A 21,722-nucleotide genomic window follows, 5' to 3' on the forward strand; every position below is an offset into this window, starting at 1 on the left:
AAAGGACACAAACATAGATCAATGGAACAAGATACAGAATAGAGAAATAGAACCACACAAATATGTCCATTTGATCTTTGACAAAGGTGCAAATGGAGAAAGAATAGTATTTCAACAAATGTAGGATAATTGGTCGGCCATATTCAGAAAGTACTGAAACTTAATGTAAACTTCATCCCTACACAAAGATTAACTCAAAATGGTTTGTCGATCCAGAGATAAAATATAAATACTATACTACTATAATACTTTTATAATACTATAAAATCTTTATGGCCTAGGGTTAGGGGAAGAGTTCTTAGAAATGATACCAAAATCATGATCTATAAAAGAAAAAGTTGAGAAACTGGAATTCATCAAAACTTAACACTTTCAGTATACAAAAGACACAGTTAAGACAATGAAGACAAGATTCAGCTTGGGGGGAGACATTTGCAGACACATTTCCCACAAAGGGCTTGTATCTAGACCATAAAAAGAACTTTCGAAACTCAACAGTAAAAAATATTTCTTGATTACCTACTACCTTTCTTCCGTCCTTCCCTCTCTTCCCTTCCTCCCTCCCTCTCTCCCTCATTCTGGTTTATTCAAAGTCAGAATAAATATTTATTGAACGTCTATTAACGATGTGCCAGGCAACTTGCCAAGCACTAAGAAATACAAAGACAAAACATGATCTATAGCCTTATGGAATTTTATCTGTGGTAGAAGGACATAGACAGAACAGGTCCCACGAAGTCTGTACTATGATACCGGTAAACACATGGAACGGGACAGCGCAATGGAAATTGTCATTTCTGCCATAGGTAGAAGAGCTTAACAGGGGAGCTAAAACTTACAGTGAGTCTTAAAGTATGAGTATAAGTTGCCTGGGGGGGAGGGAATGGGAGGAAAGGTTATTTCCCATCAGCGATTCATTCATTATTAAAGGTAAGGAAGGCAGAATACTGTGCAATTTATTTTTAAAGATAAAAATAGGTAAGACTTTGGTATAAAACTTGGAGGACATTTTTTTTCTTATTTACCTCTTCCCTCCTAATTTCTAAAAAATCCTCTTTAAAGGTTATCAACTGGCAAACATCTCTTCACATTCCACCTCAAGCTAAACTGAGTCCTGAAGCCTCTGATCTTATTATTAAACTTTGCCGAGGACCAGAAGATCGCTTAGGCAAGAATGGAGCTGATGAAATAAAAGCTCATCCATTTTTTAAAACAATTGATTTCTCCAGTGACCTGAGACAGCAATCTGCTTCATACATTCCTAAAATCACACACCCAACAGATACATCAAATTTTGATCCTGTTGATCCTGATAAGTTATGGAGTGATGATAATGAGGAAGAAAATGTAAATGACACTCTCAACGGATGGTATAAAAATGGAAAGCACCCTGAACATGCTTTCTATGAATTTACCTTTCGGAGGTTTTTTGATGACAATGGCTACCCATATAATTATCCAAAGCCTATTGAATATGAATATATTAATTCACAAGGCTCAGAGCAACAGTCAGATGAAGATGATCAACACACAGGCTCAGAGATCAAAAATCGTGATCTAGTGTATGTTTAACACACTAGGAAATGTAATGAGGATTTGCAAAAAGACCTGAAACGCAGAGTTTTTTGAGGCTCCGAGAGTAAAATTATGCAAATGTGACAGAGCTATGTATGAGTGCTCTGTGTACAATATTTTATGTTCCTAAATTATGGAAAATCTTTTTTAAATGTTAATTTATTCCAGCCTTTTTAATCAGTAATTTAGAAAAAAAAATTGTTATAAAGAAAATAAATTATGAACTGAATATTATAGTCAGTTCTTGGTACTTAAAGTACTTAAAAAAAAAATAGTGCTTTGTTTAAAGGAGAAACCTGGTATCTATTTGTACATACACTAAATAATTTTAAAAGACAAGAATATTTGAAATTTTTTTGAAAGACAGTTTTAGTTTTATCTTGCTTTAACCAAATATGAAATGTACCCCACATTTACAGATTTTTTTTTTTTTTTTTTTTTTACCCCATATCCTGGTTTTTGGTACAAAATAAGCTATAGAAATTAAGCCATTATGGTGATGAGTGTTCTTAGGCTAATCTGATCATTTACATCTTGTAATTAAGAAATACAGGGTTGAAACAGTATGCTCATCAGAAGAAAAAATACTGCATTTTCTCTTTCTTATTTTTCCCCTCTGTGGAATATTTACTCTTCTAGCATTTATTTCTCAAGAATTACTGACTTTAAAAGAAGCAAAGCACTACCATTTTTCTTTCTATACTGGTATTTTTAATGCTGCTTCTAGTTTTAAAAGGGAAAAAAGATGCCATAAGTCAAAATTTACAATACCGGATGCTAAGATCTTTCATATTTTTACTTCGAATTTTTTTTTTAAGTTTCTATCATCCTAAGCAGAAAGATTATTTTCAGTTTCATAAGAAACTTTAAGTAGAAAAATTATTTGTGGGTATTCACTAGAAAAGTACTTTTTCTGCATAGTGACAGTTTTGATTATGTCATCAGTAATGTTACATGTTTCCTCTTTCAGAACAGTGCTGTATATACAAGTTGTTATTGGCAAAGGAAATCTGGCTATTTGGCAGTATTTTACCTATGGGTAGAAAAAATTATTTAACTCTTAAGGTGTCTGTTAGTAATTAGAAAAAGTTATATAGTGGTCTTAGTAGAAAATTCAAATCCTCCTGACTTAATTTAACGTTAAATAATACGTTTTTCAGCATGCCTATTTTTTATATATATATATATATATATATATATATATATATATATATATGTATAATGTTTAGGTTTTAAGGAACACTTGTGGTTTCATACCAAAATACATTTAGCTTATTTTTTAGGAAGGGGAAAAGGGCTCTATTCTGACATTAGTAAAATTTGTATTTTAGTTCCTTTCCTTTAAGCTCCTCTGATAGGGAATTGTTTTATCAAAATTGTATATGTGTAGATAAGAAGAGGCGTAATTTTAGTGATTTTCAAACCAATGGAAACAAGCTAGTGGAAATCCTATATGTAAGTGAAAGTAAAGGCAAAGCTGTTCCAGTTGAATTGGGGAGGGCAAAGAAGATTCATTAGTTCGCACTTGCACCTTTCCATAGGTGGCTGTCTCAGAGCTCAGCTTGTAAACCACTGCATACCCCACTGTGTGTAGTGGTGGGTCTTGGGGGTTTGTTGGGTTTTTTGAGAGTCTGATGAAAGTTGCGGACTCTTTTCCCAGAAAATTGCACATTAACACACACACATATAATGCTGTGTGCAGTCTTAGGGATTCTGGACATGTTGAAAACTGTCACAAACTTGGTTAAGGACCTCTGTCCTGTAAGAACACTGATACACTAAACTCAGAACTTTGCTTTAAATTTACTGGTTAGTACTCAGATTAGCACATCTTGTATAAACACTGATAATTTGTGATGGAAAAATTCTGTACATGTGATAACGTATCCCTAGGAATGCCTTTCTCTCGCTGGTATAGCACTAAGGCATTTTAAACATACACTTGAGGGCATTGAAATACATGTTTGGCTTGTTACAGGCTTGATACGGAAATATTTCTGAAGGACTTCTAATCATTAGAGAATTGTAAGAAAAGGCACTATACTGAGTTGGCAGTCTTCACTTCATGGAACATTTGATTAGTCGTATAAAATCCTGTGCAAAACAAAATAGTTCAAGAATTTTTAGCTCACTACTCAAATTTTAAGATATCCCTCTGGCTCTTTGGCTTTTCTCAGTCAGATTTATTGAAATTTCCACTTGGTTGTTTTACTTCTGGATTGTGGTACAATGCCGTAAGAACCAACTTTGTTACCTTCATGTTCTAGGAAAACTAGGGTGCTGTCTCCTCCCCATTTCTCCCCACAAAATCTGTGTTGACACTACAAATTGTGTGTTCTTTTAAATTTTCCTCTGACGATATGAGCTTTCTGTGTTTATCTAAAGCAAGCCTTTAGTGTCTGCAGTTCTAACAGTTTGGATATACTTATTAGCTCTCCTATTCCCAAACTGTATCTGGTTCTTCTAGCATAGAATCTGGTGCTTCCTGACCAAAAATAGGAGAACAACATAAAAAATCTATATGCATTCAATTGAAATAGAGTGAAAACATTGGTTATACGTTTTCTTTTTAAAATCATTTTCCCACTCATTTGAAAACTTGCTGTCTTTCTTATACTTACCCCCTTTTTATGTATATTAATAGTATTTATAAAATGTGTTCTATAATTATGTAACTGTAGATACTATTATGTATTGTCCAGTGACATCCTAAGGCAGGCCCTATTGCTGTATCTTTTCTACCTTATTTGTAATAGGAACCATAGAATGTATGACTAAGAAGTCACTTTGAGATTGACTTTTTAAAAAAGTTATTACCTTCTGCTGTTGCAAAGTGCAAAACTGTGAGTGGAAATGTTTTATTCTGACTTAATAATATGTTAGAAATTAGAGAATACAGTGGGAGGATTTTTAGATATTGCTGCTGCTGTTACCTAAGGTACTTTAGAAATTTTTTCTTTAATATACAAAAAAACAAAAATCCCTTTGGTATTTAAAGTGAAACATTTATTTAGCCTGTTTGTTTTAATCTAAAGCAAAAAGTAATTTGAGTCAACATATTGGTATGTTTGTAAAGCGCCTTAATATATCCCTTTGTGGAAGGCACTATACCACAGTTTACTTTTATATTGTATTGTGTATATAAGTATTTTGTATTAAAATTGAATCAATACAGTACTACAGTTTTATAAAATAATGCTTTGTTAGGAAAAGGAATTACAGCTTTGCAATATAACTAAATTGTTTTGCATACTTCTGAATGTAATAGATATGAATAATCAGCCTGTGTTTTTAATGACTGTATTTGTATTTTCCCAATCATTTTCTCTAGTGTAACATTTGCTGGGATAATAATAAAAAAAGAATTCAGATCTTTCAATTATGTGTGGAAAGCTGATTTTTAAGCCATCTATGTAGTTTGATTTTAATCTTTATTAGAGAAAATTTGTGATTAAAACTTTGATGTTTTGGAATTAAAATATATATAATGATAATACCTAGTTAGGTTAAGGCAAACTGAGTAAAGTAACCCAGTAAAATGTTTTCATTTTGCCCAACATAAGTACAATATATATTTCGTGTTGAAGGCTTCCTTTAGATCAGCACAGATTTAAACTTTTCTAATTATTAAACTCCTCATTTAGTATCATTTGAGTCCACTTAAAAATTTTTTAAATATGTAGTTGACTAATGTCTTTTCCTTTATTTGCAGTCCTTTATCACATGTTTGCCTACCAGAGAAAATACATATATTGATATTATAATTCTAATACATATATTGATATTATGTAAAAATCAACTTTCTGCAGATGCACACATTTTTAGTTTTATTTATCCTTTTTCAAGCATTACCATCACTCTTAGTGTCCTTTATCCTCATGTTTGCACTTCTTTATAAAATTGTATTTGGTCTACATGAGGCTGTTGTATAGTTGATGTAAGTTGCATTATTCCTATGATTCATTATACTACATTGTAGACCCTTGTTTGGTATGCTTGTGACTCTACTTTGTTATGCCAAAGCCAAACACACAAAAATTGTATCTGTTTATGTGTGTGAAGGGTAGAGAAGAGATATCAAATTTATGTCTGAAATATATGCAGTTATTGTTCTCTTTAATATCTAATCTCTCCTTCTTCCTACTTAGAAGATCCAGAGATCTGAAACATACTGCTGGATTCAGAATCTGGGTGGAACTTTGAGTTGTTTCCCCTGGAGAGGGGTTAAATTTTTCTGTATTGGAAAAAGGGGTTCTCATGAGAACTTAGCTCTCATAGTGGTTGACTCATGACACATGCCGCTCTCGTTCCCCCACATCCATTCTGTCTTTTACGAATAGAGCCCCCATCCCTGTCCAATTTTGACTGTCCTAAGCGACCACATGTTTTTCATATTCCCTTGTAATTAGGTGTGGCCACGTGATTGGCCCTTGGGATATGAGCATATGTGATACTTAAAGTTTATACACTTAAAAGTTGATACTGCTTGCCCTCCACTTGCTTTTCCCCTTTTCCCACAGTATGGAACAGGGACAGACTGGTGACTGTTGATCGTGAGAGCTAGGAAAACACCTTGGTGGTGGATCAACAAAATGAATAGAACCTGGTTACCTGAGAGACTGTGTGATGTAGGGCTGTATGTCCATCCTGGACTGAGATGTTAGAGAAAAGGAATGACCAAGTAAGCTCTCACTGGATTGACTTCATCTCATATAACTACTTTAAACTCGGAGGAAAATCCAAAAACATCCACCTAAAGATACTGAGTGGAACCAAGAGCAGGCAGATTCTGGATCGAAGACAACCCTTGGCAGAGAGGAGTGGCACTCGAGGGGTATCTAATTTTCAAGATACATTGCTTGAGAAAGGCCCAAATCTCTAGCTGAATCATTAGCCACACATCTGTGAGGAAGAATCCAAGAACAAAAGGACTAAACTGGTATTTGAGGTGCTGCCCAACAGAAAGTGGATCAAATCTAATTGCCTGCTTAACAACCACCACCCAAACAAACACCACCTCCAGAGATACATCACAGATTTGAAACAGGGGATATATAACACAACATATCCAATATCCAGGATACACTTCAAAATTACCTGACCTACAAAGAAATACAAAAAATATGACCTAGTCTCAAAAGAAAACGAACAGTGGAGGTCAACTCTAAGATCCTATTCTAACGTCTGGAAGTGGCAAAGACAGTACAATCGCTCTTATAACTATGCACAATGATCTAAAGAAAAGTACTCTCATAACAAATATAAAGATAGGAAATCCCAACAAGAAAATGGAAGCTATAAAATAACCAAAAGAGGGGCGCCTGAGTGGCTCAGTTGGTTAGGTGTCCGACTTTGGCTCAGGTCATGATCTCAGTTTGTGGATTCAGGCCCCACATCAGGCCCTGTGCTGACAGCTCAGAGCCTGGAGCCTGCTTCGGATTCTGTGTCTTTCTCTCTCTCTGCCCCTCCCCCACTTGTGCTCGGTCTCTCTCTCAAAAATAAATATTAAAAAAAAAATAACAAAAAGAGACTGTCCTTTGAAGACATAAACTGGCAGAATATGAGAAAGCTCATGAGAGGGCCAATAAATTGCATTATTTCATTGCATGTATGATAAAAAAAAAGACATCTGGAAGGTAATTAATGAATTGGATATCATTGATTGTCTCTGGGGATGGGACCTGGATTTCTAGGGTGGCAAGAATAGGAGGAAGACTTCTCATTATATAATCTTTTGTATTATTTTTGAGTTTTAACCATATAAATACAAAGACATAAAGTGGAAATAAATCTAAGTTCAAGTGAGGGACCTGGGCATAGACAAAGGAAGATTCACTTTCACTGAAATGAGAGGCAAAAAACAAAGGGCAGTGTGAAGTAGAGACATGTGTAAATTGGAGGGTAAAAGTACTGGAATTGGGCTTAGCTGCATATAAAATGCAAACGATCACTGCTTAGAAATACAACATCCGAGCTGGCAGTCCACACTTCACGTGTTCAATTCTGCCACCTCCATCATAGGGCTTCTATCCTAAAGGTTACTTATGTCAGCACTGGGCTGCTTATACATACTGTCTCCCATCTTTCCCCTGTTCTAATCTGATAAAAAGAGGGGATGGTGACAGGGAATAAGGGGAAGTTTCAGGGCCCCTCCCTTTAAGGTGCCTTCCTCCAAGTTGTACATAACACTTGTACTGGCCAGAAGTTAGATCTGTGGCCACACCTAGCTGCGTAAGAGTCTGGAAATGTGGTTCTTATTCCAGATGGCCCAATTTCGTCAAGTTGGTTCTGTTACTAAGTAAGGAAAATGAGTATTTGGTGGCTGGATGGCATTTTCTGCCTCAGGGAGCAAGTTGAGGGAATTTCGACCTAATTAATAGCTTCTATCTTCTCTGAGGGTGGAGACGTAGTGATTTCCTGAGATGACAGAAATGGGTAGGTAGCTGGCTTGAGGAAAGTGGTGAAAGTTTGAAATAACTAATGTCAAGAGTAACAGAGAATGGAGGTGAAACATGAAGAAAAATATGCTTCAGGTGGGTTGGAAGTTACAAAGTTGTGCATCAATCTTCATGGTGGTGTGATTTTTTTTTCCCCCTGTAGCATTCAGCAGTCTGGGAGTAGCAGGACTGTGATGGAAGGGTGTATATAATAAAGTGGGGTTTTTTTTTTTAATGTTTTAAAGTTTATTTATTTATTTTGAGAGAGAGAGAGCACAAGCAGGGGAGGGGCAGAGAGAGGAAGAGACAGAATCCCAAGCAGTCTCTGCACCATCAGTGCAGAGCCCGATGCGGGGCCTGAACCCACGAACTGTGAGATCATGACCTGGGCCGAGATCAAGAGTCGGATGCTTAACCGACTGCACCACCCAGGCACCCCTATAATAAAATTAATGAACAACACTGGGTATCTGTCCCAGTTGGTTACTGCAAATATTTTAACAGAATATAGAAATTCAGTATTCTTACTCATGGGTAGAATTTTCTCTGGGGGCCTGGGTGGCTCAGTTGGTTGAGCATCTGACTTCAGCTCAGGTCACGATCTCATGGTTTGTGGGTTCAAGTCCTGCCTCGGGGTCTGAGCTGACATCTCAGAGCCTTGAGCCTGCTTTGGATTCTGTGTCTCCCTCCCCCCCCCCCCCCCGCCCATCCCCTGCTTTTATGCTCTCTCTGTCAAAAATAAACATTAAAAAAAAAAAAAGAATGTTCTCATATATATATACTCTGTATCCTAAGAGATGGCTCAAATTTTTGAAGTATGCGAAAAAGGACTGCCAGATGCAATCGACCAGGTGAGTACAATTAATAAAGTGGTCTGAAAAGTCCTTTTAGATTTCTCTGATGAAATGGAAATTGTTTTAAATTTAAATTTAAGAAATAAAACAGTAAGTAATAAAAATTTAAATTAAAAAATGATTTAATGTATTTATTTCTTCTAGAACTTTCTGTGTAATTCCACGTCACCACACCTCTTGCAAGTCTCCCAATCTTCTTCCTCCCCTCCAAACCTTCCTACTCACAGCTGCCAAATTAATGTCCCTATTTGCTATATAACTTATGCCTTCATTTGAAAACTTGCATGGCTCCATTTTTCCTATTGAAGATTTATTATTATCACTCGTTATTATTATATGAGTGATAATAATAAATAATTTTCTGAGTCCCAGTTTGGACACAATCACTTTAGAAGGCTGGTGGTTGTAGGAGCCACCCTTGTAAAAGAAGAAATGTCTAGTGTAGTCATGACTGTGGAACACACATTCTCTTTTTCTTCTTCAGAGCACACTGCAGAGTTGCACAGTCCCATCCCTTTGAAGTCAGGCTTGGTCACATGACTTACTCTGGCCAATGAGATGTGGGCAGAAGTAGCAGGTGTCATATCCAGACAAGTTGTGCAGATTATCTCATTTTCCCCCCCCTACTGCCAAGGGTTCCAGTGCCTGCATCCACTCTGCTATGAACATAGAGAGTAAATGAGAAAAAAAAAAAAATTGTGTTAAAAGGAGCACAAGTTTATGGCCCCTTTGGTAAACTCAGAGTTCTATTATAACTCCAGGGAAACTTCAGGGGCACCTGGGTGGCTCAGTCGGTTAAGCATCTTACTTCGACTCAGGACATGATCTCACGGCTTGTGAGTTCGAGCCCCATGTTGGGCTCTCTGCTGACAGCTCGGAGCCTGGCGCCTATTTCGGATTCTGTCTCTGTCTCTCTGCCCCTCCTCTGCTCGCACACTTGTCTTTCTCTCAAATATAAATAAACATTTAAAAATATTTTAAATTAAAAAAAATAACAACTCCAGGGAAACTTCAGAATTATTAATCTAGCCACATTTAGTGTCATCTGTTCTCAAATTGTTTTCTCCAAGCTATAACTAACTCCTCCTGTTGATTTCTCAATATAATTTTTGAGCCAGTTAATTTTTTTGACATTTTGCTGCCTGAAGGAGAGTGAGTCCTCAAAGGACGGTGCTTTCAAGCACTTTTTTTGTTTTTTTTAACTTTCATATTCTCCAGCCTTTTGGATCATCTAGCTAGCCCAAAAAGCCAGTTTATCCTGGAATGAAACACTTTTTTTGGTGTAAGGGAAAATGTTTATACTACCATTTAAAAGAACAAATCCTGTCATTTGAAACCTCTGATTTAGCGGTTACTACAGCTTAGCCTCGTCTTCCCTAACTAGTACAACTAGTGAAGAAATGGAACTAGTGAATGTAAGCCACTCTGGAGGTTTATTTATTTATTTACTTTAAAAATGAACTGAGGCGCCTGGGTAGCTCAGTTGATTAAGCGTCTGACCTTGGCTCAGGTCATGATCTCATGGTTTGTTGAGTTTAAGCCCCATGTCAGGCTCTGCGCTGGCAATGTGGAGCCTGCTTCAGGTTCTCTGTCTCCCTCTCTCTCCCTCTCTCTCTGCCCCTCCCCTGCTTGCACTATCTCTCTCTCAAAAAAAATAAATAAATAAACATTAAAAAAAAATAACTTCATTGAGGTATGATTTATGCACAATAAAATGCATCCATTTTGGGGTGCTTGATTGGCTCAGTCATTGGGGCATACACTGATCCCAGGGGATCTTCCTGGGCATGGAGCTTACTTAAAAAATAAAATAAAACACATCCATTTTGTGTGTATTCGTTGATGAAGTTTAATAAATATATACATCTGTGTAACCAATACCCTAACATTTTCATCACCTCAAAACATTTCCTTATGCCTCTATGAAGTTTAATCCTTTTCCATCCCTCCTCCCAGCCTCAGGCAAACACTGATCAGCTTTTTATTACTATAGATTAGTCTTGCCTGTTCTAGAATTTCATATAAACAGAATCATATAATATGTATTCATTTTGTTTTGAGGTTTTTTTTTTAAATTTTTTTTAATGTTTATTTATTTTGGAGACAGAGAGCAGAAGTGGGGCAGAGAGAGAGGGAGACACAGAATGGGAAGCAGGCTCCGGGCTCTGAGCTGTCAGCACAGAGCCCGACGCAGGGCTCGAGCTCACGAACTGTGAGATCATGACCTGAGCCGAAGTGGGACGCTCAACGGACTGAGCCACCCAGGCGCCCCTGTTTTGAGAAGTTTTCAAAGTACAAATGGGCTTTCTAATTCACCATACATTTGCATACATAAAAGATGAAGGTTGATTCATCCTAACTAGGGTAATTAATATGTACCTCCCCTAATTGTTTTTTGTTTTGTTTTGTTTTTTGTTTTGTTTTTTTTAAGATACACTAGTTATATAGTTTCCGGTGCTTCATTACAATTCAGTTCCTAGCCACCATAGCAAAACTATTATTTTCTACTTAGGTAAGACTTTAAGCTTCAGTTTTTTTGTTTTGTTTTGTTTTGATCCATCAATGCCTACAACAATGCCAATAGCATAGTAGTTGCTCAATAAATATTTGTGGACTAAATGGACATATTTTCCTTGAATTGCCTTTATATAAATCTTTGTTAAATTACTGAGATGATTTAAGATTAGAATTTTAATTCCCATGCACTCCTACAGGAAAACGTTATCTAGGGCCTCATTCCACCTTAGGTGGAGGGAGAAGATGGCGATTAAGACTGGACGAAGCACGGCCAATAGCACTGTCGAGTACGTATCTATAAATTGTGAAAATTCATAGTATTGTGTGTTGTCTGGTTGTATTAAAACGATGACCAAAAAAAAAAAATTGTTCTTCAAGAAAATAAAATTCCACTAGCAGCAGGTCCGAATATCTTTCTTTACCGATTCCCTATTTTATTCATCTTATGCCGTGACAGGCGCCTCCAGTGGAATTCTGCGTATTTGGTTCTAAAACTGGCTTTGTCACAAACAAATCATTTGGCCCTTGACACTCACCTGTAAAATGACACTCTGACTTCCTATCCTCTGAGGAGTGTGGAGAAAACCAAATGGGAGGAAAAAAGAGGAAGAACTTCGAAAAAAATAGCGAGGTAGGATACCTGCTACGGTTACAACCTTTCAACCCTCACTTCCCTCCACCCTGACGGCCTCCACGAGGCGGCGCTCACTGCGCAAGCGCGCTCCCGCCTGCCCTGCCCAGGCCCCGGCCTGCGCCCGGCGCCCGGCGCGCGCACGCTGCCCGGCGTCCTCGCTCCCGGGGCGTCGCCCCGCGTGCGCCGGAGTAGACGAGGCCACCCCCAGCACCGGAAGTGACCCTGGCGGGTTTGCCTTCAAATTCTCGGCGAGGAGAAGCCGCGCCGGGGCTTGTGACGGTTGAACCCAGCAGTGCTGGGTCCGTGAACGGGGCAGAGGGGTTGGGACTGGGCTGGGCCCTGCTTCCTTGCCGCCTCGAGCCACGCACGGCCCTTCCCCTCCGCCTGGCGGTGGGCGGTTTCCCGAGGAGCCTCGGCAGGCACAGGTGAGTGTTCCCTCTCCCGGTGCCCTGGGATCCCCGACTCCCGTGGCCAGCTCGACGAGGGATTAGGGGCGGACAATGGGAACCCTCTGCGCATCCCGCTGTGAGCCTGCCCTTGCCTGCGCCGAGGTCTTGATGTTGTCGCTGACACCTGTGGCTCAGGTGACGGTTCCCCTGCCTGAGGAATCCTGTCCAGCCGAGGACTTTGGGGGGCTCTTGGCGATCCCATTTCTAGGCCTGTGTCATTAGAGACGTCTCTGGCCGGAAAAACACGTCTTTCTTTATTTCTTCGCTTTTTTGAGCGGATTTCTCCTGAATCCATCCACGCCCCCGTCCCCAAACCCTCACCCCTGAAAAACCTCGAAAGCCTTGACATTGGGATGCAGCTTCTTTTCTTACATTTTATTGGATTGGTGTGATAGCGTTGAGGATATTCTTTCTTATTTATTCTGGAGCCAGGCGTGCTCTGGGAGGCTTTTGGCCCTTTTTGTTTAGAGTTGGAACTTTAGAAAATGTATCCCTCTAAACATCGTTTCATATGGCATATTCTACGGTGACGGAGTTAGAGATAAACGTGGACCCTTAAGTGCCTTACAGTGAATAGTCTCAACCCTTATTTAATAAAAAATAACTTTTTCTTTTAACTGCCAAGTGCCATTTTTATATCAGTTACTAAATTCCAGCAGCACAATGTTGCATCTTTCTCTCTTCAAAGCATTCACTTATGTGTTGCTCTTTGAAATCAGACCTTTGGTTACTGCTGGAAACATTCCTTCTGTTTTAGAATGTGTGCGATAGATCTTTGCCACAATGATAGAACACCCCGGTGGCAAGAAAGATTCTTGTAAAGTTCAGAGGCCTAAATGTCTCATTGTGCAGCCCTATTGTCTTTTCCAAAGGAGATGATATCTGTAATCAGTAAATTCTCACACAGAAATAGTGGCAGAACTCTTTATTTTGTATTGCTATTAACTTGTGGCCTGTATCATGCCTTAAAAAAAAAAAAAAAAAGAGGGGGTGGGGGAAGTGCTGATCAATTTCCAACATTCCTAGACTGTGGAAAGCTATGCACAGCTCTTCCATGGCATTGGTTATTGGAGAATCTTTTACATTTTACAGATTCAATAGTAGGCATATTATACAACAGATTCTGCATAATATTTTGATACTGGTGTCACCGTTCTGACAAATACTAAGAATTAGAGAATTTTGTAGAATTTACTGTACTAACATTATTGAATTTCCCTTTACAACAGTGGTTTGGGTTCTTTTTAGCTACTGACTGGTTAAAAAGATAGTGTATCAAATCAATATGGTCAGTGTTGATAACATGCTAAATAGATTTTGCTTGTGGTGTTTATTGGCACAATTTGAATATAGCTTTTAAATTACATTTTAATTGTTATATTCACTGATTTATTTTTGTTTTATTCAGGGGAAACTGAGAGAAAGTTTACCAAATATATATATGTGTATTATTTTTTCCTGAGCAGTTTTTTTTTTTTCTTTTGGCACTCTTTTGATAACTTTCTCATGCTTCTTGAGCATTAATCATATGATGATTATAAAGGTAAGAAAAATGCATGCCATGCTGTAATTGGTCATGGGTCACTCATTTATTGTATTTTTTCATAATCATTAATGACTGACTGTAAATCAGTATTATGGTTGTTTTTATATCCCAGAGATGAACATTCTGAACGTTGCTTAATAGTGTGTTGTCACTTTTAGAGTTACACACACTTGATTTATTGAAATGCCTTCAAGCAAATGTGTGATTGAGGTTCATTTGTTTTTATTTTAGGACATCAGTTTTACAGATAAATATTTTTAACATTGATGTTGATTTTTTAGCCTGAGCTTAATAATATGTTATGCTTGTTTCTTTTTCGTAAGTAAAGAATAACACCTAGGATAGATCAAATGATGTCCCTTCTTCTAAACATCAAGGTTTTAAAAGTTTAATTCTCATTTTTTTTAAGTTTATTTATTTTTGAGAGACAGAGCACAAGCGGGGGACAGGCAGAGAGAGAGCGGGAGAGAGAGAATCCCAAGCAGGCTCTGTGCTGTCAGTGCAGAGCCTGATGCAGGGCCTGAACCCACAAACCGTGAGATCATGGCCTGAGCTGAAAACAAGAGTTGGGCACTTAACTGACTGAGCCACCCAGGCGCTCAGGTTTAATTCTTATTTTTGTCTTCTGTGCGATTCCTTGCAACAGGGTAGGTGCTCTGTAAATATTTCTTGAATGACTGACCTATGCACATTACAGTAAAAACTGCACTTATTAGTGGAGCCCAGTCTAACTCCTTAAAATTGAGTTGATATGGTCTCGTTTTTTTAGGTGTGGAGTAGGGAGGTCCCCATATTTGTTGTTTTGGGAGAGAGTAGGAATCTTAGAACTCAGATGTTTGCATCTGTTCCTATTCTGTGTGTGTGTGTGTGTGTGTGTGTGTGTGTGTGTGTGTGGATTATATTTTATTTTTTATTTTTTAAAATTTACATCCAAATTAATTAGCATATAACGCAACAATGATTTCAGGAGTAGATTCCTTAGTGCCCCTTACCCATTTAGCCCATCCCCCCTCCCACAACCCCTCCTGTAACCCTCAGTTTGTTCTCCATATTTATGAGTCTCTTCTGTTTTGTCCCCCTCCCTGTTTTTATATTATTTTTGTTTTCCTTCCCTTATGTTCATCTGTTTTGTCTCTTAAAGTCCTCATATGAATGAAGTCATATGATTTTTGTCTCTCTCTGACAATTTCACTTAGCATAATAGCCTCCAGTTCCATCCACATAGTTGCAAATGGCAAGATTTCCTTCTTTTTGACTGCCGAGTAATACTCCGTTGTATTTATATACCACATCTTCATTCATCCTTCGATGGACATTTGGGCTCTTTCCATACTTTGGTTATTGTTGTTATACTTTGTATACTTCCATACTTTGGTTATTGCTGCTATAAACATGGGGGTGCATGTGTCCCTTTGAAACAGCACACTTGTATCCCATGGATAAATGCCTAGTAGTGCAATTGCTGGGTCATAGGGTAGCTCTATTTTTAGTTTTTTGAGGAACCTCCATACTGTTTTCCAGAGTGGCTGCACCAGCTTGCATTCCCACCAACAATGCAAAAGAGATTCTCTTTCTCCGCATCCTCGCCAACATCTGTTGTTGCCTGAGTTATTAATGTTAGCCATTCTGATAGGTGTAAGGTGGTATCTCATTGTGGTTTTGATTTGTATTTCCCTGATGATAAGTGATGTGGAGCATTTTTTCATGTGTCAGTTGGCCATCTGAATGTCTTCTTTGGTGAAGTGTCTATTCATGTCTTTTGCCCATTTCTTTTTTTTTTTTTAATTTTTTTTAATGTTTTATTTATTTCTGAGACAGAGAGGGACAGAGCATGAGCAGGGGAGGGGCAGAGAGAGAGGGAGACACAGAATCTGAAACAGGCTCCAAGCTCTGAGCTGTCAGCACAGAGCCTGATGCGGGGCTTGAACTCACAGACCATGAGATCATGACCTGAGCTGAAGTCGGACGCTCTACCAACTGAGCCACCCAGGTGCCCCTGCCCATTTCTTCACTGGATCTGTTGCCTATTCTTTTTCCGTCTCTTTGATCACTTCTTTCCCCTAATCCTGAAGGAGAAAACAATAGTCTAAGTCTCTTTGTGGAGATACCACACCACAGCAAATATTAAGTTTGTTAGAAATTTTTCTGTAATATTTTTTATTATTTAAAAGTTTTGACTCTGGGGGTGTCTAGGTGATTCAGTTGAGTGTCCGACTCTTGATCTTGGCTCAGGTCATGATCTCACAGTTCATGGGTTCAAGCTCCAAGTTGGGCTCTGTGCCAACAGTGTGGAGCCTGCTTGAGATTCTCTCTGTCTCCCTCTCTCTCTCAAAATAAAGAAATAAACTTTAAAAATAAAATAAAGTAAAAATTTTGACTCTGTTACTTGAATTAAAATTTCATGTTGCATCTTACTTAGTTTAGATAAATTGATTTAGTCATCAGCTAAAATAAATGCACAAGCCATGTAAGCAAAAGGTTGGTTCTTAACCAACCAACAGGTTGGTTGATGCCTAAAGTAGGCATCACCTATGGTTATTTTTCTCTTTGATAATGTCTAATCATGAATCTGACTTTCTGGACAATCTGATTATTTTTATTTAAGGAAATTTTTTTTTAAAGTTTGTTTATTTATTCTGAGAGAGAAAGGAGCATGCAGGAGGAGCAGAGAGACAGGGAGAGAGAGAATCTCAAGCAGGCTCCACACTGGCAGCACAGAGTGAACGAACTGAGAGATCATGACCTGAGCCCAAAGTCAGAGTTGGATGCTTAACTGACTGAGCCACCCAGCTGCCCTGTGGACAATCTCATTTTTGTAAGTGTTCTATTAATTGAACCAGTGGATAGTCTTTACTGTTCATGGTGGTTAAGCATGTGGTTAAGTCGGTTAAGCGTCCGACTTCAGCCAGGTCACGATCTCGCGGTCCAGGAGTTCGAGCCCCGCGTCAGGCTCTGGGCTGATGGCTCAGAGCCTGGAGCCTGTTTCCGATTCTGTGTCTCCCTCTCTCTCTGCCCCTCCCCCGTTCATGCTCTGTCTCTCTCTGTCCCAAAAATAAATAATAAAAACGTTGAAAAAAAAATTTGGTCAATAGGCTTTTCTCCAAATATATTAATTTCTTCAAAAATTGCCAGATATTGGGGTGCCTGGGTGGCACAGTTGGTTAAGCATCCGACTTCAGCTCAGGTCTTGATCTCAAGGTCTGTGGATTAGAGCCCTACAGGCTGACAGCTCAGAGCCTGGAACCTGTTTCAGATTCTGTGTCTCCCTCTCTCTCTGCCCCTTTCCTGCTCGTGCTCTGTCTCTCTCTCAACAATAAATAAACTTAAAAAAATATTTTTTTAATTGCCAGATATTGTGCTAGGTAGACCTCATTTCTGTACTTCTGCAGAGTAGTTTTAGAAATGATAAGGTTATATTCTTGGACATTTGAGAATCTCATAAATTTGCAGTGTTGATATTCATTTGAGAAAGCTTTCTTAGAGACTACTGGACGAATAGGAAAATTTATTTTTGTCTCACATTTAATCAACTAAGGACATTTTTTTAATGTTTATTGATTTTTTTAAATATTTATTTTTGAGAGAGAAATAGAACACAAGTGGGGGCGGGACAGAGAGAGAGAGGGAGACACAGAATCTGAAGCAGGCTCCAGGCTCCGAGCTGTCAGCACAGAGACTGATGTGGGGCTCAAACCCATGAACTGTGAGATCATGACCTGAGCTGAAGTCGGAAGCTTAACCTACTGAGCCACCCAGGTGCCCCTGTTTGTTTATTTTTGAGAGAGAGAGTGCAAGTGGGGGAAGGGCAGAGAGAGAGGGAGGGACAGAGGATCCAAACTGGTCTGTGTGCGGATAGCATTACGAGTCTGATGCAGAGCTTGAACTCACAAACCATGAGATCACCATCTGAGCCAAAGTCGGATGCTCAACCAATTGAGCCACACAGGTGCCCCTGATACTATTTTCAGTAAACACATTGTTTCTTTGACAATCAAGAATTTTTCAGGTCATTTTTAATATGGCCTTGGATTGACTTTTACATTTGTTTGTTAGAAAATGCCAATTCATTGGATGCTAAGGAATTTTATCTGACTAGAAGTACTCATAACACAGAACCTTCAATGAAGGCCTGGAGTGAATTCTACGAGGTTTGGGATTTTGAATCATGGCCCTCAAAACAAAAAGTAGGGGGAGGCACCTATGTATAAGTAACAACTTGATTTAGAACTTGTTTTTTAGTAGGAGGACATGAAGAAAGATGTGGAGGGGGTCAGTTAAGGAAAAGACATAGAGGCTTGACACCCAACTCCTCTAGAGCCACTGTTTACTGCCAGCGCCTGGCCCCAGCTCTACTCTTCTAACATCGTTTCCCAGACTAGGTGTCACCGTAGGGCATTTATAGCTTCAGGGTAGGAGCCATCACACAGTTCTGGTCAGGAAGAGTTGAGGACCAAGGAATGTGAGAGTGCTGAGGGTCAGGAACTGGACAAAGGTAAGAAATCTTAGTGGTTATAACAAAAACCTGGCAGTATGCGTTCCTTCAAAGATTGATTATCTGCTGTGTGCCAGACATGGCTCTGGGTGCTGGGGATCGGTCAGTAAGTAACAGAGAGCCATGGTCTCTGGGCATGGAGCTTTTATCAAGATGAAATATTTAGAGTGGTCATGATTCCATGGAATCACTATTTAGGTCATGGAATTTTTTGTCTTTTGGACCTCAGATGCTCAGTCTTGAGTTAGTTCATAGCTGTATTTCTTCATAACAAATTACTCCAAAACTTAGTCCCTTGAAACAACAAACTTTTATCTCACAGTTTCTTTGGTTAGGCTGTGGGCATGGCTTAGCTGGGTGCTTGTGCTTCAGAGTCTTTCCCAGGCTGTAATCAAGGTAGCAGTCATGGCTGCAATCAGCTCAAGACTCAACTGAGGAAGGATTGGCTTCCAGGCTCCCTTACATGGTGATGGCAGGATTCAGCTCCTCACTGGCTGTTGGCCTGGGGTCCCCCTCAGTTCTTTGCCATGTGAGCCTCTGCACAGGACAGCTTAGAGCTGCCAGCAAGAGGCTGTGAGCAAGATGGAAGTCACAGTCAAATCTCAGAGGTGACATTCCATAATTTTTGCTTATTCTGTCTATTAACAAGCTCATATTCAAGGGAAGGTGATTACACAAGGGTAGGGATACCAGGGGGCATCTTAGAGGCTATATGTTGATATAAGACTCTTCTTTTGTAGTGTGTATTATTTGTTTTTTCCTTAGCCTTCATCTTTTTTCTCCACTTATATTCTGTATCTTACCCTCCAAAGATACTCTAATATATTTAATATGTGTTTTTTGATGTGTATATATCCCTGACAAAAGAGTGTTTTATATAGTATATATATTTTGAATTTACAAAATGCTATTGTGATCTAAATCTTGTTCTGTGTCTGGGTTTTATTTCACCCAACCCTGTATTTCAATGATCTATGCATGTTGCTATTTTTAAATTTTGTCAATTGCTTCCTCTTCCACATGGTATTCCATAGTATGCATCCACCACATTTTCTTACCCATTTCTCTAGCAGGGAATAGGTTGATTGCCTCCAACTCCTTGATTTCTCAAATAATTCTGTCATTAACACCTAAAACAAGTCTCTGGAGCTGCGGGTGAGACTTCCTCTGGAATATTTAGAGAAGAGTGGGATTTCTGGGTTGTAGTATATTTGCATATGTAATGTCTCTAAGTACTGCCAGATTGCTCTCCAAAATGACTATACCAGTTTATGTCTACACATTATATGTGAGGGTTTCTTTTTTCCCAAATCCTTGCCAGTACTTAGTATTATTAGATTTACCATTTTGTTTTTAATCTGGTGAATGTAAAAGGGGTTTCTGATTACTTTCATTTGCATTCATCTGTTAATAGTATCTGTACTTGTAGCCATTTGGATTTTCCCTTCCATGAATTGTCCTTTATTCTCTTTACTTTTTTCGTATGAAGTCCTTTTGTCCATTAGAATGAGGAATTATCAGAATGGATTTTCTTTTGTTGAGAGCAAGAGAAAGAGACAGGGAGAGAGAGCATGCATGGAGGAGGAGGAGGGGCAGAGGGAAAGGGAGAGAGAATCTTAAGCAGGCACCAGCCACTTCCAGTACAGAGTCCAACACAGGGCTTAGATCATGACCTGAGCCAAAATCAGTCAACATTAACTGACTTGAGCCACCCAGTTGCCCCAAGGATGGATTTTCTGATCTTAAATTACCTTTGCTTTCCTGCGATAATTTTTTTTTTTAAGGTTTATTTACTTAAGTAATCTCTACACCCAATATGGGGCTCAAACTCACGACCCCAAGGTCAAGAGTTACATGCTCTTCCAGTTGAGCCAGCCAGGTGCCCCCTGGGATAATTCTTGATCAGAGATAGTGTGTGTTTTGAAACATTGTTAGCTCTTATTTTTGTTCATAAGCAAAGTGGGCTTTATATTGTTCTTATTCAATTTTGAAATTGAGGTGAGCCCAGCCTCCTAAAAGAGTTGGTCAGTTTTTCTGTTGTTTTCTCAGTCAACTTTTATGTTATTAGAATTACCTTCTATTTAGAAGTTAGTTGTAAAACCCACCTATAAAAAATCCTCTGGGCCTGAAGCTTTTTAAAGGTAGAGGTCTCTCATTAAAACTTCAATTTCATGGCGCCTGGGTGGCTCAGTCGTTTAAGCATCCGACTTCGGCTCAGGTCACGATCTCACAGTTCGTGAGTTCGAGCCCTGCGTCGGGCTCTGTGCTGACAGCTCAGAGCCTGGAGCCTGCTTCGGATTCTGTGTCTTCTTCTCTCTCTGCTCCTCCCCTACTTGTGTTCTGTCTCTGTCTGTCTCTCAAAAAATAAATAAATAAATAAATAAATAAATAAATAAATAAATAAATGTAAAAAAATTTTTTTAAATTTCATTTTCTAGTAAATAAGAGAAGAAACATTTTTAAACAAGAAAAAAATTTTCTTTCAATTCAAGACTGTCTAGTTATTTCCTCTTTTTCATTTTGTATTTTATTTATTTGCATGTTCTTTTTTCTTTTCCTTTAATCAGACTTGCCAAGATTTGCTTCTCAATTTTTTAATGACTCATATTTTGCTTTTTTTAAAAAGTCTTTTCCAGTGTTTTGGGATTTTCTTCCTCTCCTTTCCTCTCCCCTCCCCTCCCCTCTCCTCTCTTCCACTCTCCTCTCCTCTTTGTTTTTATTTAAATTTGGCCCTTTATCTTCTCCCTTCGTATACTTTTTGGTCTGCTCTGTTAGTCTTTATCTAGCTTCTTGAATTGATGGCTTAGCCCAATTATGTTTACTTTCTTGGGGTGGGGTGGGGCGGTGTGCTGAGTCTCTGCTGTCTTATTCAACCACCTTCATCATTTCCTGATGTCCCAGTTGTGTGCTGTCCCAGTCCTGCCAGTAGGGATTCTGAGCCTGGAAACTGATATTCCTAAGAACTGTCTTTCTTAGTTGTTACCATCTAGCCTAAACTGAATGGAAGTGTGGCAGCAAGAGACCACTCACAGAGCTGTCCTGTTGACCTCTGTTTTTATCAGTTCCCCAATCTATCCAGGCCTAGGTTTGCCATGATGTCTCCATCCAGCTGCTCTTCTGACCTATAGCAGTAAGTGTGGGTAGGGTCAGCAAGGATGGCCCAGGAGAATAGACCTCAGAAAGGCACAGATAGAAAAATCTAACCTGGCCCTATTTCC

The 21,722-nt window shown here is 38.9% G+C and overlaps 2 protein-coding genes and 1 long non-coding RNA gene across 3 annotated transcripts in view; 2 read left to right on the forward strand and 1 right to left on the reverse strand.

Moving 5' to 3' along the window:
- LATS1 (large tumor suppressor kinase 1) overlaps nt 1–4,954 on the forward strand; it is a 32,592-nt gene extending 27,638 nt beyond the window's left edge. Inside the window, exon 7 of the mRNA XM_015085428.3 lies at nt 1,063–4,954. Within this exon, the coding sequence (XP_014940914.2) occupies nt 1,063–1,572 (510 nt within the window). The 3' untranslated portion in view covers nt 1,573–4,954. The remainder of the gene's footprint in view (nt 1–1,062) is intronic.
- A 4,016-nt stretch (nt 4,955–8,970) lies between these two features.
- LOC128315478 (uncharacterized) lies at nt 8,971–12,134 on the reverse strand. Its single transcript, XR_008298275.1, has 2 exons — nt 11,920–12,134; nt 8,971–9,525 (listed from the first exon to the last, which is right to left on the reverse strand). It is a non-coding gene; the product is annotated as an uncharacterized LOC128315478 (long non-coding RNA).
- A 27-nt stretch (nt 12,135–12,161) lies between these two features.
- The window catches only part of KATNA1 (katanin catalytic subunit A1), a 42,403-nt gene continuing 32,842 nt past the window's right edge, over nt 12,162–21,722 (forward strand). Inside the window, exon 1 of the mRNA XM_027056653.2 lies at nt 12,162–12,442. The gene's annotated coding sequence lies outside the window, so the exon portion shown is untranslated. The remainder of the gene's footprint in view (nt 12,443–21,722) is intronic.

The sequence above is a fragment of the Acinonyx jubatus genome, chromosome B2 (genome assembly GCF_027475565.1).
Source record: "Acinonyx jubatus isolate Ajub_Pintada_27869175 chromosome B2, VMU_Ajub_asm_v1.0, whole genome shotgun sequence".
Classification (NCBI taxonomy): Eukaryota; Metazoa; Chordata; class Mammalia; order Carnivora; family Felidae; genus Acinonyx; species Acinonyx jubatus.